The sequence below is a fragment of the Oncorhynchus keta genome, chromosome 33 (assembly GCF_023373465.1).
Source record: "Oncorhynchus keta strain PuntledgeMale-10-30-2019 chromosome 33, Oket_V2, whole genome shotgun sequence".
NCBI lineage: Eukaryota > Metazoa > Chordata > Actinopteri > Salmoniformes > Salmonidae > Oncorhynchus > Oncorhynchus keta.
The window spans coordinates 4,726,757-4,744,409 of record NC_068453.1 but is presented as its reverse complement, the minus strand read 5'-3'; the positions used below and the strand labels follow the sequence as shown (position 1 = coordinate 4,744,409).

The following is a 17,653-nucleotide window of genomic DNA, read 5'->3' as shown; positions in this document are numbered from 1 at the left end:
CACTCCAAGACCTTGACTTTGTTGTCCTTAAGACATTTTGCCACAACTTTGGAAGTATGCTTGGGGTCATTGTCCATTTGGAAGACCAATTTGCTTTAACTTCCTGACTGATGTCTTGAGATGTTGCTTCAATATATCCACATCATTTTCCTCCCTCATGATGCCGTCTATTTTGTGAAGTGCACCAGTCCCTCCTGCAGCAAAGCACCCCCACAACATGATGCTGCCACCCCCGTGCTTCACGGTTGGGATGGTGTTCTTCGGCTTGCAAGCCTCCCCCTTTTTCCTACAAACATAACAATGGCCAAACAGTTCTATTTTTGTTTCATCAGACCAGAGGACATTTCTCCAAAAAGTACGATCTTGGTCCCCATGTGCAGTTGCAAACTGTAGTCTGGCTTTTTATGGCGATTTTGGAGCAGTGGCTTCTTCCTTGCTGAGTGGCATGTCAGGTTGTCAATTAGAGTTCGACCGATTATGATTTTTCAACGCCGATACAGATTATTGGAGGACCAAAAAAAGCAGATACCGATTAATCAGACGATTTTTACATTTAAAAAAGTGTGTAATAATGACAATTACAACAATACTGAATTAACACTCATTTTAACTTAATATAATACATCAATAAAATCAATTTAGCCTCAAGTAAATAATGAAACATGTTCAATTTGGTTTAAATAACGCAAAAACAAAGTGTTGGAGAAGAAAGTAAAAGTGCAATATGCAAGAAAGCTAACGTTTAAGTTCCTTGCTCAGAACATGAGAACATATGAAAGCTGGCGGTTCCTTTTAACATGATTCTTCAATATTCCCAGGTAAGAAGTTTTAGGATGTAGTTATTATAGGAACTATAGGACTATAGGACTATATGTCCTAACCGACTTGCCAAAAATAGAGTTTGTTTACAAGAAATGTTTGGAGTGGTTGAAAAATGAGTTAATGACTCCAACTAAGTGTATGTAAACTTCTGACTTCAACTGTACGTTTTTCCAGCAGCAGACTATGATCGATAATGTCAAAAGCCTCACTGAAGTCTAACAAAACAGCCCCAAAATTATTTGATCATCAATTTCTCTCAGCCAATCATCAGTAATTTGTGTATGTGCTGTGCTTGTTGAGTGTTCTTCCCTATAAGCATGCTGAAATGCTGTTGTCAATTTGTTTACTGTGAAATAACATTGTATCTGGTCAAACATAATTTTTTCCAGAAGTTTACTAAGTGTTGGTAACAGGCTGATTGGTCGGCTACAGACACTACTGGCCTCCAAATGACTGGGCCTCTCCCTCCACAAAACTCAGTGGTCACCACCATTAGGCCTGCTGAGGCTGCTGCTGTCTTGCATAGGAATGTGTTATAGGCCCTGCGTATAGATTACAACTTCAGAGCTGGCCTAATCCATGCCATGCACACAGATACAGAGGCGTATACAAGCCAAACTCGCACACAGAGAGCATACCCGCGGACGAGCACACACACAAAGAAGCACGCTTGCACACACACATACAGGAAAAGGAGTGTGCTCTGTGTCTCTTGTGTAGCAGTGACGAGTGACGACATCCGATTCATGTTTCATTACAGCATGAAACTGTCAATCATCATAATAAGGAAACTACACAGACTACAGACATGAATAGAAATGGATTTGTGTCATGCTTAGAGAAAAACAATAACTGAGGCCAAAAGTAATGTGGAGGTATCTCAGACATAATGCATAATTTGGGTCAACATGATGATAGATCAGTAGGCTACCGGTTTAATGTATGATGCATAATGAAACCTTTATTCATATTGCATATTGTTGAAGGATAACGATTAACGATCTTGTGAATGATGAAAAGTCTTGACACCCCAGACAAGCTTGAAGGATGGGTTCTTTCCTGTCCTTGGTTGAGCCTGAATACTTGTCTTGCACTCTGACCTTTTGCTACTGTACCTGACGGCTGTACCAAAATATTTACAGCAGGCTTCCAAATTATGTAAAGTTCTATGCACGAGATACGGCAGGCCGGATGCGTGTACAGTGTCGCTCGAGGCAGTAGGCCTACACCTGGCTCGTTCCCAGGGTTGGGATGTGAGCGAGTGCTTACTGTCCCTTTAAGGAACTAAGACTGTGTCCTACCGGCTCATAGAGATAGATAGAGATCTAATCTTTGTATCTGTACCATTATGGTGGCATGGGCAGCACCATTGAGGCCATCTCCATTTTAAAAGATGTAAATGTTCTTATTTTGGGTTTGAAAAAAGCATAATGCTAATATTGGTGATTTACCACCACCTGCAGTGCTGGAGTCCTCAACCAAATCGTGTGTCATTCATCTATTGTGGCCACTAGATGGCAGTGATATAGCTTAAAGCCATAGTCAACCCAATTTGAAGAAGACAATACTCTGATCATTAGCTGATCTCTCTCCCAACCCATAGGAATAAACCACCCAGTTCATGGTGGAAACCCTCAATGGCAATGCCCATACTAAAAGGGGTTATATCCATCTAGAGATATCTATCCATCTCTATGTACTAGCTGCAGTTCCTGTGTTTCCTTCCTGCCTCACATAGATCACAGCGCACTTTTAAAAAAACCTGTACCCCAAAGCTCGCACAGAGAGAGGGGGTGAGAGAGGCAGTTACCCGAGAAGGGGTATATAGTTAACACGTTTCAATTCCTTCCATTTGCATGCACGTTAAATCGTTAACGTTTACAGAGGAGAGAACATTGTTTATTAAGAGACAGGGTGAGAGAGGCAACAGCACAGTCTGCGGTCGATTTGTCGGGGGGCTATCGAACCTCTTTCTTTGCTGTGGAAGATGCGAGAGTTTGTGTTCTCGGAAGTAGCCTACGGCAACAGTCTCCTCCGTTGCAAAAATACTGAATCCTATGAGTCGATTCCTAGCAAAATCGAAGCTTGACACACACAACTGGGAGTCGAGGAATCGATTCGACTCACCACCTCTAGCTCTCAGTAGCCTGCGTCAGTCACCTAGCTAGCTAACATGCTATTATTATCAGTGCCGTTGCCTAGTAGTTGGTCAACTAGCTAGCTAACTGAATGTAAGAGTCAAGCTTCTTACATATGCCTTTCCCTTTGTCAGACACTCTCCAATTGTCTTTAAATTGGCACATGTTAAACTGACAATGTGAACTCATTTAAATATCGGCCGATAGCAGTTTGCTGGACAGGGCAAAGTCAATAATGGTCAAGACAGACTTACTTTCTTGCTTCGAGTCTCCGTGTGCATCTCGGTAGCTAGGGTGCAGAGGGGGGGGGGGTTGATCGGGTGGGGTGAATTTGAATAATAGTAATCTTTTTGGCAGTTTTCCACCTTTTTGAATCTATTTGCTATTTGGGAGAAAGTTGTATTGTTTGCCTCTTCGGGTATTCTTTTAGATCATATCCACGGCGTCGACTATTCCTCTTTCTTCACCAGTAAAGTCTCTCTCGGTGTGTTGTTGCCGTGTACAGGGTTGGGCGCTCTCTCTCTTCGTTTCTCCTCCGCCTCTCCCTGCTTGTGACCCCACCCTGCGTCTCCACCCCTCAACCCTGTCAATCAGAAGCTGAGCAGCCAGCCACAGGCCAGACCTACCCGAGCTTGCAGCAACGCCAAACTATCCCCCAAAAACCACACACTAAATGTGCATGCATTTCGCCGTCATAGCTTCTGTAAAGGCACACACACATCCATGTCAACCTAATGATGTAAAGTAAGTTGCAGTGGATGTCTATGAGGCAAATTGATATGTCACAGCTGAATATTGCAATGTCTCCTATTAACTAACTTGGAACATGTATTCAATGCAATTCAAGAAAGCCCGGTCCAAAAAGACATGAACTAATGTGTTATTACATTCTGAATATTCTGTTTATGCTGGTGTAAAGGGAGGGGAGGATGGCTTTCAACCACACCCTCTGTTATGACGTAGAAAGGGTGTGGTCTCTGTCCTGACATCGGAAGGGTGTGGTTCCTAAAAAAAATTTTTTTGAAGGGATAGCTTAGGTGCCCAAATTACTACTGTACATTTATGATCAGTACAGTGCCAATATTATCTACAGCAGAAGATATTGACGAGTACGAAAACAAATGTAAAAAAAATTGACATCTTTTCCTAAAAAAGATATACACTCTGGGAGCTCTTTCACAACTCTAGAAAATGTATTAAATAGGTGTCCTCCAATATTGTATAGCCTATTCATAAGATGACTATAAGGAAAATTTGACATTAAGGTGAATTATCACTTCACAACTATCAACGAGCATTTCACTACATCCCCAATAAATCTGTTAAACGTGCTTATGTGACCAGTACAATTTGATTTGATCTGAGTGTTGATCCAACAGAGATGTTTCAACCACATAGTCTGTGGTTTCAGCTAAACAGCTAAATGATATTACAATTATATTATTGTCAATGCTGACAGGTTTTCCTTTTAGTGCAACAAATTGAAACATTTCAGGATCTGGCTTAACCTACCTTTGTAGACTTTCTACACTAAACCTAAGGCACAGCTATGTGGGAATGGCTTCTGTCCTCAAATGCTCTTCCATTAACTCCCTTTAAATGCTATTATTAATCGTTCCCTCTGGAGTCTGTGAAATTGAGAATTTCACTCCATTTCCCAAAATTCCGCGCTGCGTCCCAAACTCCTCCTACAGGAGAACAAAACGGAAATATGTGACGGTAAACAACGTTCTCCGCTAACAAGCTCACATTACATTGATTTACTACGGTTTTATTGGCCCCATTTTGCTGTATAATATGCTCGCATATATGAGGTGTTTATATAATCGTGTTGCCAAAAGTTGTCTGTCATTTGCATTACTAACATTGTGTAGCTGGAATGCGATGCACTAACGTTAGCTCGCTAACGTCAGCTCCTCCCGTGATAGCTGCACCGTTAAAATTGGTTCCTAAAAACAGTTGTATATTTAATGAAAATGTATAGAGTAATGTGTATGATACTGTGTGTGTGTGTGTGTGTTACAGTAAGAGCTGTCATTTGTGTGAGGAACGGGACAGAGACCGCTCTACAGTCTCGTCCTACATCAGCTTGACACGGACTTCAACATAGACAGGTGAGCCTCCACACACACACACACAATTACAATAGCACCACCCACACAGTTTACATACAATAGCCTGCACTCCTACTGAATAATAATAATTTGATTTGGATTTCTATAGCGCTTTTATTTTTTATTTTTTTACCAACACAAGCTCAAAGTGCTTTACATGTAAGGAAGAAACTCACCTCATCCAACTGTTTATTTTCTTCTGCAGCATGACAATAGCAAGTTGCAACAGCCACACTATTTACATATTCTTATATGTCTGAACTGGCATATAAGGGGAGGGTCTACAGGGGAGGGTCTACATTCCCCTGTGCATTCCAGTACAGGTTCACCTAAGGACAGCCAGCCAGCCAATGATTTGTCAATGTCTAGACACATGAACTCGTCAATTTAGCTTAACCCAAGCCGTTAATTAGACAATGTCTGAAAGTCAGAGAATAAGATAAGAATTCCTCAACTCTCGTGTTATACCTGATTGAGTCTTGAGTTTTACCGTTAAATGATTAAGGCATAATAACTAAATGATTAAGTATTACTGCTAAATGTCATTATGTACTTTCAGACCACATTCAGAGAGACTTTTTGACCTCTCATGTGTTGTCCCAGATGTGTTGCCAAGAGGAAGTGTTTTGCCCCTGTGGCGCTGTACAAGCCTTTGCGGAGCAGGATGCCTGGGTGAGGAGTATATCCCAGTTCCAGGCTCACCAGAACGGGGGGAGGGAGCTGGCCAGTCTTAGGGAGTTGGGGCTCTCAGACCTGGAGATAGAACTGTGGTTCCCCAGAGACCAGCCTTAAAACACTGAGATGGTGAATGTTATTTATTTATATAATTTATGCCATTTACTACCAGGGACAGTACATGTGGACAGCCACATAGAAGGAAGAATAGGTCAAAATAGTGAAGAGAAGGTAATTGTTGCTCCCCAGACAGTGGGCAAACTGGTTGAATTGTCTCTACAACCAGATTGTAATAATGTCATTTTAACTAGTTTTGCCCACTGTTTTTGCCAGCTGCTGGATATACTGCTGGGTGTAACGACGAGATGTTTTATGAATAGAGACAATGTGTGTGGTTGTGGTTATCAATTACACCTCCTGAGAAGGAATAAATGTTAGTGATATTGACTGATCAACTATGGGTGTGTTGTCAGACATGAAAAACATCCTGGTGGTGTAGCCTGTTATTGATTCTTTGACTCAGGCATCCATCCAAACTGGAAGAGATCAGGGTGTAACTTTCCTCAACTCTATTTACTTCAATACTCACCGATAAAAGGATGCTATTATTATTCCACCTGTATTACCGGTTGGACTCATTGAACAGTATGGTCAAGTAGGCAGCTGTGTGTGTGTGTGTGTGGTTCAGGGCTGTGGGGTGTGTGCTTCAGGCAGCCACGTTGTGTGTTCTGCCCTACAGGGTCATGGGGTGGGTGTGTGTGCCCCCGGGGTGCGGCAGCAGCGTCTGCAGGTGATCCAGGACGAGATGGCGGCTCGGGCAGAGCTCCACATTGCTTCTCAGCCAGCTGACCCCTGTCCCGCAGAGAGATGGTCGAGTAGGCTCTGTTCCATGGTAATGACCACCCGGGCTTCCTCACTGCACTCTATCACCAAGGTGGGGTGATGTTATACAATGCTAAGTGTCTGGTCGTTCACACTGCAACTTCCATAGACCAAGAGGTTAGAAAGCCTGAACGAGTTATAACGAAAAGGAGTTTTGGAGGAGTTTGAACAAGTCCTATGTGTGTTAGAAGAGTCTTTGAAAAGACACAAGGATAGGAGTTGGGTGCTTGGCTTGAATTGGAAAATATAATATTTTAAGATGTTTTATTATTAATGACCTTGGCATCACTGTGTATTTTGTGTGTATGTTGAATGTTTTGTGTTATTGGTGACTGTCATGTATTGAAAAAATAAAGTAAAATGTTTAAAAGAAATAAAGGAATTCAGCTGTCCATCATCCTGTTTGTCATTTACAATATTGGAATCTGACAGTAAGCAATTACCCTGTATTGATGTGTAATATTGTTATTATTGTTGCAATATGTTTAGTTTTTAAATGACCCTGTAACTACCTAGTAAGTAGGCTACAAGCTGTCATGGAGTACTAACACTTACCTGCTCACGTATTTGGTATTTCCCTTAGAGGAATATACCCTGGCTGACCAGTAGGGGGCATCCTCCTCAGACCTCCTGGACACTGTACAGCAGGGGTGCCCAGACTTTAGTTACATAGGATCTACTTTTTCCACCCTGCTTCCTAATGCGGTCTACACCGCACCTTATTGATTGGATGGTTTGGATGGTTTGCACTGAATGCTATCAGCTAGCTTAGCATGGTCTGGGTTGTAGCTACTGATTGCTAGCCTCAAGCAGGTGTCCAGGTGATCATCTGTTAGAGTGGACCGCTATTTTGACTTGATGATCTTCATGTCTTAAAATGCTGACTCGCAAAGGTAGATAGATCCAAAAAATGCTGTCAAGTACATGGCAACTTTTCACATCTTTGGATATTTTTCCTCCACGATAAGGTTCCAAAAGTGTTCCCCCAATGCCCTCGATTTGATTTTGAGGTCGCTTTGCAGAGTCAAAATGTCACTCTTGACAGCTGATGTCTCCATGTGAAACAATGATGCAATGTTTGTTGCAATTTCATCAACATCAACTTCCACACCAAACAGAAAGCACGTAAATGTTGCCACAGGTTCCAGGATTGCAAAGTCTTGAAAGCGTCGGTCAAAGTCTGCGATAATGTTGTGTACCTGTTGAACGTATCGACCAGTCACAAAGTGCAGGTGCCTTTCCCTGACTCGAGTTCTGACATATTTTTGAAATTCCTCAGTTCATGTCGCTGCAAGTGTCAGGACAGCAATTTTAATGTTTGATTAAAAGCTGTCACATGGCTAATTATTTCAACAATATTTTTGTATTTTCCTTGCAGCTTTAAATTGAGTTCATTCAGCCGAAAAGTTACATTGGTCAAAAAAGATACATCTAACAGCCACACTTTGCCTTCCAACTGCTCATATTCGGCATATTTTGAGGCCAGAAACTCCTTGATTTCAATGAACAGATCCTTAAATCTCTGCAGGAATGTACCTCTACTAAGCCTCCTTACATCTGTGTGTTGCAAGAGGCCTGTGTTCAGCTTCACTTTCTTCCAGTTGAGACCTGAAGAGGTCTGCAGACTTCTGGCCTGAATCAAATTCACGATTTTGTGCGCGATATCCATGACATCTTTCATATTCAGGCATTTTACCACACAAGGCTTGTTGATGGATTATGCAGTGATAATTGAGGAAGTCTGGAAAGTCATCACTTTTGCAAAGTTGATGCAGCCAGTCATGCTGGTGCTCCATCTGTAGTTTGTGAATGGGTAGCTGATTGCTGTTTTTTTTTTTAAAAAGTCCTTGAATGCCACAAAAATGTCCTCCCCTCGAGTTTTCATTTTAGCGATACGATTGTGAGCAGTTTCTCTTTGGCAGTCATATCTTCAAACACCATTCTGATGAAAATGCACAACTGAGATGTGTTGATCACATCTGTCGACTCGTCAAATTGAAGTGAAAAGAGCATTTATACTCGTGTCTTTTTTGAGATGGTCCCTCAAATCCTCATCCATCATTTCACAGTATTTCTGGATAGGTGAACATCCTTAATATTGGAAATATTTCTGATTTCTTTTTGAGAACATCAAACAATGAGTCTGTTGCCTCTAAAAAAGGCCTATTTGACTATTTCTCCATCCTGGAACGGTTTCTTGTGCTTTGCTAGTATGCAACTCACCCGGAATTATGAAATCGTGGCTGCCTTTGATTTTGAGCTGGGCCTTGTAAAGATCGATTGTTGGGCAGCTAGTTGAGACTTCAACTCTTACTTTTCTCTTACGTAGTTCACTTTTAGCTGGAAAGTCACTTTCATATTTCTTGTGAATAGTTTTGAAATGCCTCTCGACATTTCCCTTCTTATCAAGAGCTATGTTTGAATGGGAAATCAGTCACACACATTTTGAATTTGTTGTGGGGAAAAAATGATCTCACTGTGAAAGTGGTAGATTTTCGGTTTCTCGCTGCTTGGTCCAGCACTCATATTAAAAATGTAACTGCAACTTCATAGGAGAAAAGTAGTATAAAAAAAAAACTACCACTGGAACAACCAAAAATATTGTGTTACAGGTCTGTTTCAGGTCTGGCAAGCATGGAAATGTAAATGTACTAACTACAGACGGTTGCTATGGTAGCGACAGTTTGGAAAACAAATGTAGCAACTATAGTGCCAGGGGTTGGTCCGATTTTATGTCAATCGAGCAGTTTTTAAATATTGCAGCAATATTTGAGAAAGAAGCTAACCTGTAAGCAAAGCATACTGTGCTTCTGAACTGTGGACCTCATTATTTTTAAGCAGACTCGATGGTAACGCTGTGAATTGCCAAAATGTATATTTTTTTGTGCACATGTAACCAATGTGAAATGGCTGGCTAGTTAGCGGTGGTGCGCGCTAATAGCGTTTCAATTGGTGACGTCACTCGCTCTGAGACCTTGAAGTAGTGGTTCCCCTTGCTCTGCAAGGGCCGTGGCTTTTGTGGCGCGATGGGTGTTATATTCATATGTGTAAACATACTGAATTGTAATTGGATGCATTTTACCGCCATATCATACTGTGCTATGATTGGTTAAGACCACCCAAATGGTTAGGTCATGGTCAGTTTGATCCTGGTTGGCGATAAGTGATCATGCCAGTTATAGCTAGCTAATAAAGAGCTACTTTAAGAAATATCCTGTAGTACTGCATTTTATTATTTTGTACAAAGTGTGCAAAACAAGATAATGGGTAACGATGCTTCGGGGGTGGCTGTTGTTGATGTGTGCAGAGAGTCCCTGGTTCGAGCCCAGGTTGGGTCGAGGAGAGGGACAGAGGCTATACTGTTATACAAGTTAGATTTTGAAAACTTTTATGTGGTCTACTAGAAAGAAGTTTGTGGTCGACCGTGACCGACGTCCTGGATACCAATGCTGTACAGAGATGGCCCTAGTGATGGGAGAAAACAGACTGTATCAGAGAATTCTGAACTGAAAACCACAGGGGACTCATCTCTACCTCAGCCCAGACCTTAAACTGAGTTTGACCAATCACATAGCTCATGGAAAAGCACTGACCAATCATAAGTCCAGCCTCACTGTAAATCTGTCATTGATCAAATCAAATCACATTTTTATTTGTCACATGCTTCGCTGACAACACATGTAGACTAAAAGTGAAATGATTATTTACAGGTCAATTTCCAACAATGCAGAGTTAAATATAATTTTTTTTCTAAAGTGATACGAGGAATAAATAGACCGTGGCTATATACAGGGAGTACCGGTACTGAGTTGATGTGCAGGGGTGCTCGCACACGCTTTTTCAGTTCTGCCCACACATTTTCTATAGGATCGAGGTCAGGACTTTGTTGTGGTCACTCCAATACCTTGACTTTGTTGTCTTTAAGCCATTTTTGCCACAACTTTGGAAGTATGCTTGGGGTCATTGTCCATTTGGAAGAGCTATTTGCGACCAAGCTTTAACTTCCTAACTGATGTCTTGAGATGTTGCTTCAATATATCCACATAATTATCCTCCCTCATGATGCCATCTATTTTGTGAAGTGCACCAGTCCCTCCTGCAGCAAAGCACCCCCACAACATGATGCTGCCACCCCCGTTGTCATGCCCTGGCCTTAGTTATCTTTGTTTTCTTAATTATTTTGGTTAGGTCAGGGTGTGACATGGGGGATTTATGTGTTTTGTCTGGTCTAGGGTTTTTTGTATGTTTATGGGGCTGTGTCCTTTCTAGATAGTTTGTATGTCTATGGTTGCCTAGATTGGTTCTCAATTAGAGGCAGCTGTCTATCGTTGTCTCTGATTGGGAACCATATTTAGGCAGCCATATTCTGTGGGTGGTTGTCTTCTGTCTTTGTGTCATTGCACCAGATAGGACTGTTTCGGTTTTGTATTTTGTAGTGTTCTCGTTTATTGTCTATATTAAACATGTTGAACACTAACCACGCTGCATTTTGGTCCTCCTCTCCTTCAACGGAAGAAAACCGTTACACCCATGCTTCATGCTTGGGATGGTGTTCTTTGGCTTGCAAGCCTCCCCCTTTATCCTTCAACGGAAGAAAACCATTACAGAACCACCCACCACAATAGGACCAAGCGGCGTGGTAACAGGCAGCAGCAGGAGAGGCAGCAGCAGCAGGAGAGGCAGCACTATTTAGAGAAATGGACTTGGGAGGAGATCCTAGACGGGAAAGGACCCTGGGCACAGCCAGTGTAGTCTGGGTTTTTTAAGGCGGTTTTGGAGCAATGGCTTCTTCCTTGCTGAGCGGCCTTTCAGGTTATGTCGATATAGGACTTGTTTTACTGTGGATATAGATACTTTTGTACCTGTTTCCTCCAGCATCTTCACAAAGTCCTCTGCTGTTGTTCTGGGATTGATTTGCACTTCGCACCAAAGTACGTTCATCTCTAGGAGACAGTACGCGTCTCCTTCCTGAGCGGTATGATGGTTGTGTGGTCCTATGGTGTTTATACTATTATTTGTACAGATGAATGTGGTACCTTCAGGCGTTTGGAAATTGCTCCCAAGGATGAACCAGACTTGTGGAGGTCTACCATTTTTTTCTGAGGTCTTGGCTGATTTCTTTTGATTTTCCCATTATGTCAAGTAAAGAGGCACTGCGTTTGAAGTTAGGCCTTGAAATACATCCACAGGTACACCTCCAATTGACTCAAATGATGTCAATTAGCTAATCAGAAGCTTCTAAAGCCATGACATCATTTTCTGGAATTTTCCAAGCTGTTAAAAAGTACAGTCAACTTAGTGTATGTAAACTTCTGACCCACTGGAATTGTGATACAGTGAATTATAAGTGAAATAATCTGTCTGTAAACAATTGTTTGAAAAATTACTTGTGTCATGCACAAAGTAGATGTCCTAACCGACTTGCCAAAACTATAGTTTGTTAACAATAAATGTGTGGAGTGGTTGAAAAACAACTTGGTCCCTGTAGCTCAGTTGGTAGAGCATGGCGCTTGTAACGCCAGGGTAGTGGGTTCGATTCCCGGGACCACCCATACGTAGAATGTATGCACACATGACTGTAAGTCGCTTTGGATAAAAGCGTCTGCTAAATGGCATATATTATTATTTATATATTAACTTTAATGACTCCAACCTAAGTGTATGTAAACGTCTGACTTCAACTGTGTGTGTGTGTATATATATATATATATATATATAGTAGCTCGCTAGAAGTTGTGACAATGTGTGTCAAATATTTAAAAGAAGAGGAAAGTAGACAATGAATGTAGGGTGTTCCAGCAAGAGTGGACATCGACATATTTCTTTATTGAAGTATCAGGGAAACTTCCGACGTCAACTGTATGTGCTGTACATATAGGGAGGGGTAAAGTGACTAGGCAACAGGATAGATAAACAGTAGCAGCAACGTATGTGGTGAGGGTTAAAGTGTTTGTTGCGTCAGTATGCATGGGTGTGCATGTTGTGTGTGTGTGTGAGCGTGAGCGTATGTAGTTTGGGTGTCAGTGTAAGTCTGTGTGAGTAGAGTCCAGTGAGTGTGTGTATAGTCGATGCATGAGAGTTGGGGAAAAAAAGGGTAAATGCAGGTAGTCCAGGTAACCATTTGATTAGCTATTTAGCAGTCTTATTTAGAAGTCTTATGGCTTGGTGGTAGAAGCAGGTCTGGGTCCTGTAGGTTCCAGACTTGGTGCATTGGTACCACTTGCCGTGCGGTAGCAGAGAGGACAGTTTTTTGGGCCTTCCTCTGACACTGCCTGTTATAGAGGTCCTGGAAGGCAGGGAGCTCGGCCCCAGTTATGTACTGGGCAGTACGCACTACCCTCTGTAGCGCCTTGCGGTCAGATGTCAAGCAGTTGCCATACCATGCAGTTATGCAACCAGTCAAGATGCTCTCGATAAAGCAGCTGTATAACTTTATGAGGATCTGAGGGCCCATGCCAATTTTTTTCTGAGGGGAAGTGGCGTTGTTGTGCCCTCTTCACAACTGTTGGTGTGTTTGGACCATGATATATCCCAAGTGTTGTGGAACGAGAAACTTGAAGCTCTAGACCCGGCTCCACTACAGCCCCGTCAATGTGAATGGGGACGTGCTCAGACCTTCGTTACCTGTAGTCCACAATCAGCTCATTTGTCTTACTGACGTTGAGGGAGAGGTTGTTGTCCTGGTAAAGTTAATAATGCTGTTGGAGTTGTGCGCGGCCACGCAGTCGTGGGTGAACAGGGAATACAGGAGGGGACTAAGCACGCACCCATGAGGGGCACCCATGTTGAGGGTCAGCGTGGCGAATATATTGTTACCTACCCTTATCACCCGAGGGTGGCCCGTCAGGAAGTCCAGGATCCAGTTGCAGAGGGAGGTGTTCAGTCCCAGGGACCTTAGCTTAGTGATGAATTTCGAGGGGCACTATGGTGTTGAACACTGAGCTGTAGTCAATGAACAGCATTCTCACGTAGGTGTTCCTTTTGTCCAGGTGTGAAAGGGCAATGTAGAGGTCCAGATTGTCTGCATTTCATGGCTACAGATGTGAGTGCAATGTGGCAATAGTCATTTAGACCGGTTACCTTGGCGTTCTTGGGCAAAGTAACTATGATGGTCTGCGTAAAACATATCGTTATTGCAAACTGGGTTAGGGACAGGTTGAAAATGTCAGTGAAGACACTTGCCAGCTGGTCAGCGAATGCTCTGAATACACGTCCTGGTAATCCATCTGGCCCTGCGGCCTTGTGAATGTTAACCCGTTTAACTTCTAGTGATCCCTTCCCGCTCAGATCCCGGTAACTGGACTGATTTGACAACATCCAGTTAAATTGCAGCCCTCCAAATTCAAAAACAGAAATACTCATAATAAAAGTTCACAAAAAAATACATGTGTATAATACATCAAAATAAATAAATAGCTTCACTTCTTGTTAATCCAGCCACGGTGTCAGAGTTCAAAAAGGCTTCACGGCAAAAGCAAACCATGGGATTATCTGAGGACAGCACCCCATCAAACAAACACAGACAATCATATTTCATCCCGTTGGCACTTCTGTTGGCACTCCAAAATGGCCCAGAAACATCACAAATGGTCCTTTTGTTCGATAAATTTCTTCTTTATATCCCCAAAATGTCCATTCATTTGACACGTTTGATTCAGAAAATACACCGGTTCCAACTAGCCCAACATGACTACAAAGTATCTAATAAATTACCTATATACTTGGTCCAAACATTTCAAACAGCTTTCCTAATCCAAATTTAGGTATCGTAATTTGTAAATAATCTATACAATTAAGACGGGATGAACTGTGTTCAATACCGGACGAAAACAAAGTGAAGCGCGTTCCAGGTTGTGCGCACGAAAAGACTAGAGTCCACCTGGAGTGACACATGGAAAGAACAGGGCGACTTCTTCATTTCTCAAAAGAATAACATCAACGAATTTCTAAAGACTGTTGACATCTAGTGGAAGCCATAGGAACTGTAACCAGATTCCGATTATAAAGGGCTTACAATGGTGGTCATCAGCTATCCTTTAGCTCGAAAATCTATCGCCAGTTTTGTACGGCGCAGCGTGGCTCGGAACGGAACATACCGGACCATTTTTTCTCTCCATGTCCTTGGATTTCAACTGCTCTCTGGACATTCATTCCCGGATCTCACAGCTAGCTAGCTGCTATCCGTGTGTCTATCTGCTCTCGTCGATTCCAGAGCAAACATCAATTACTCCGGAGCTAGCCAGCTCCGTCAATCACTCCTGAGCTCCGTCAATCACTCCTGGGCTGCAGTCACCTTTCCGGACCCGTTTTACTGCCTACGCGGGCCCCACCGGGCCTTCACAACTGGACTGCCGACGTTATCTACCCGAAGGAGATCCGGCTGGCTCCTCCGTCGCGACGTTACCTGAACGCCCATCTGCGGCCTGCTAACCGTTAGCTGTCTTACCGGCTGCTCTCAGAATAGACAATCGGACAATTTATTTTGTAAACAATTTGTTTGGATAAGAGCGTCTGCTAAATGACTTAAATGTTAAATGTAAATGTTATTTATTTTTTATTATTATTATGTTTCTTCTTGGGCCTCTATAACTATATCTATTGTTTTTATTTTATTTTTTGTTGTTGTGTGATTTGGACTAATCCCCTCTACCACACGGAACCCCACTAATCTACTGACGGAACGCAAGAGGTGGCTAACAACAGACCTCCATCCTATGCTAGCTTGCTACCGATGTCCTGGCTAGCTGTCTAAATCGCCGTGACCCCCAAACCAACCACTCCACTCACTGGACTCTTTTGATCACTCGACTAAGGATGCCTCTCCTTAATGTCAATATGTCTTGTCCATTGCTGTTCTGGTTAGTGTTTATTGGCTTATTTCACTGTAGAGCCTCTAGTCCTGCTCACTATACCTTATCCAATTTATTAGTTCCACCACCCACACATGCAATGACATCTCCTGGTTTCAATGATGTTTCTAGAGACAATATCTCTCTCTTCATCACTCAATACCTAGGTTTACCTCCACTGTATTCACATCCTACCATACCTTTGTCTGTGCATTATACCTTGATGCTATTTTATCGCCCCCAGAAACCTCCTTTTACTCTCTGTTCCAGACGTTCTAGACGACCAATTCTTATGGCTTTTAGCCGTACCCTTATTCTTCTCCTCCTATGTTCCTCTGGCGATGTAGAGGTGAATCCAGGCCCTGCAGTGCCTAGCTCCACTCCTATTCCCCAGGCGCTCTCTTTTGATGACTTCTGTAACCGTAATAGCCTTGGTTTCATGCATGTTAACATTAGAAGCCTCCTCCCTAAGTTTGTTCTATTCACTGCTTTAGCACACTCTGCCAACCCGGATGTTCTAGCTGTGTCTGAATCCTGGCTTAGGAAGACCACCAAAATTCTGAAATTTTAATTCCAAATTACAACATTTTCAGACAAGATAGAACTGCCAAAGGGGGCGGTGTTGCAATCTACTGCAAAGATAGCCTGCAGAGTTCTGTCCTACTATCCAGGTCTGTACCCAAACAATTTGAACTTCTACTTTTAAAAATCCACCTCTCTAAAAACAAGTCTCTCACCGTTGCCGCCTGCTATAGACCACCCTCTGCCCCCAGCTGTGCTCCGGACACCATATGTGAACTGATTGCCCCCCATCTATCTTCAGAGCTCGTGCTGCTAGGCGACCTAAACTGGAACATGCTTAACACCCCAGCCATCCTACAATCTAAACTTGATGCCCTCAATCTCACTCAAATTATCAATGAACCTACCAGGTACCCCCAAAGCCTTAAACACGGGCACCCTCATAGATATCATCCTAACCAACTTCCCCTCTAAATACACCTCTGCTGTCTTCAACCAAGATCACTGCCTCATTGCCTGCATCCGTAATGGGTCAACGGTCAAACGACCTCTACTCATCACTGTAAAATGCTCCCTGAAACACTTCAGCGAGCAGGCCTTTCTAATCGACCTGGCCGGGGTATCCTGGAAGGATATTGATCTCATCCCGTCAGTAGAGGATGTCTGGATATTTTTTTAAATGCCTTCCTAACCATCTTAAATAAACATGCCCCATTCAATAAATTTAGAACCAGGAACAGATATAGCCCTTGGTTCTCCCCCCGACCTGACTGCCCTTAACCAACACAAAAACATCCTATGGCGTTCTGCATTAGCATCGAACAGCCCCCGTGATGCAGCTGTTCAGGGAAGCTAGAAACCGTTATACACAGGCAGTTAGAAAAGCCAAGGCTAGCTTTTTCAAGCAGAAATTTGCTTCCTGCAACACTAACTCAAAAAAGTTCTGGAACACTGTAAAGTCCATGGAGAATAAGAACACCTCCTCCCAGCTGCCCACTGCACTGAAGATAGGAAACACTGTCACCACTGATAAATCCACCATAATTGAGAATTTCAATAAGCATTTTTCTACGGCTGGCCATGCTTTCCACCTGGCTACTCCTACCCCGGTCAACAGCACTGCACCCCCAACAGCAACTCGCCCAAGCCTTCCCCATTTCTCCTTCTCCCAAATCCATTCAGCTGATGTTCTGAAAGAGCTGAAAAATCTGGACCCCTACAAATCACCCGGGCTAGACAATCTGGACCCTTTCTTTCTAAAATGATCTGCCGAAATTGTTGCCACCCCTATTACTAGCCTGTTCAACCTCTCTTTCGTGTCGTCTGAGATTCCCAAAGATTGGAAAGCAGCTGCGGTCATCCCCCTCTTCAAAGGGGGGACACTCTTGACCCAAACTGCTACAGACCTATATCTATCCTACCATGCCTTTCTAAGGTCTTCGAAAGCCAAGTCAACAAACAGATTACCGACCATTTCGAATCTCACCATACCTTCTCTGCTATGCAATCTGGTTTCAGAGCTGGTCATGGGTGCACCTCAGCCACGCTCAAGGTCCTAAACGATATCTTAACCGCCATCGATAAGAAACATTACTGTGCAGCCGTATTCATTGATCTGGCCAAGGCTTTCGACTCTGTCAACCACCACATC

The 17,653-nt window shown here is 42.9% G+C and overlaps 1 protein-coding gene and 1 long non-coding RNA gene across 5 annotated transcripts in view; one reads left to right on the top strand and one right to left on the bottom strand.

Moving 5' to 3' along the window:
* LOC118366079 (Krueppel-like factor 8) overlaps positions 1–3,518 on the bottom strand; it is a 121,543-nt gene extending 118,025 nt beyond the window's left edge. Inside the window, exon 1 of one of the 3 annotated variants that reach the window (XM_052491712.1) lies at positions 3,215–3,518. In XM_052491712.1, coding sequence (XP_052347672.1) covers positions 3,215–3,241 — 27 coding nt within the window. In that variant the 5' untranslated portion in view covers positions 3,242–3,518. The remainder of the gene's footprint in view (positions 1–3,214) is intronic. The other 2 variants (XM_052491711.1, XM_052491713.1) reach the window with 2 other exon arrangements.
* Positions 3,519–4,597: 1,079 nt separating this feature from the next.
* LOC118366078 (uncharacterized) lies at positions 4,598–7,023 on the top strand. Of its 2 annotated transcripts, none has more exons than XR_004821870.1 (4): positions 4,598–4,679; positions 4,986–5,074; positions 5,678–5,878; positions 6,489–7,023. It is a non-coding gene; the product is annotated as an uncharacterized LOC118366078 (long non-coding RNA). The 2 variants fall into 2 exon arrangements; XR_004821871.1 differs by having other exon boundaries at positions 4,668–4,774.
* Positions 7,024–17,653: the final 10,630 nt, after the last annotated feature.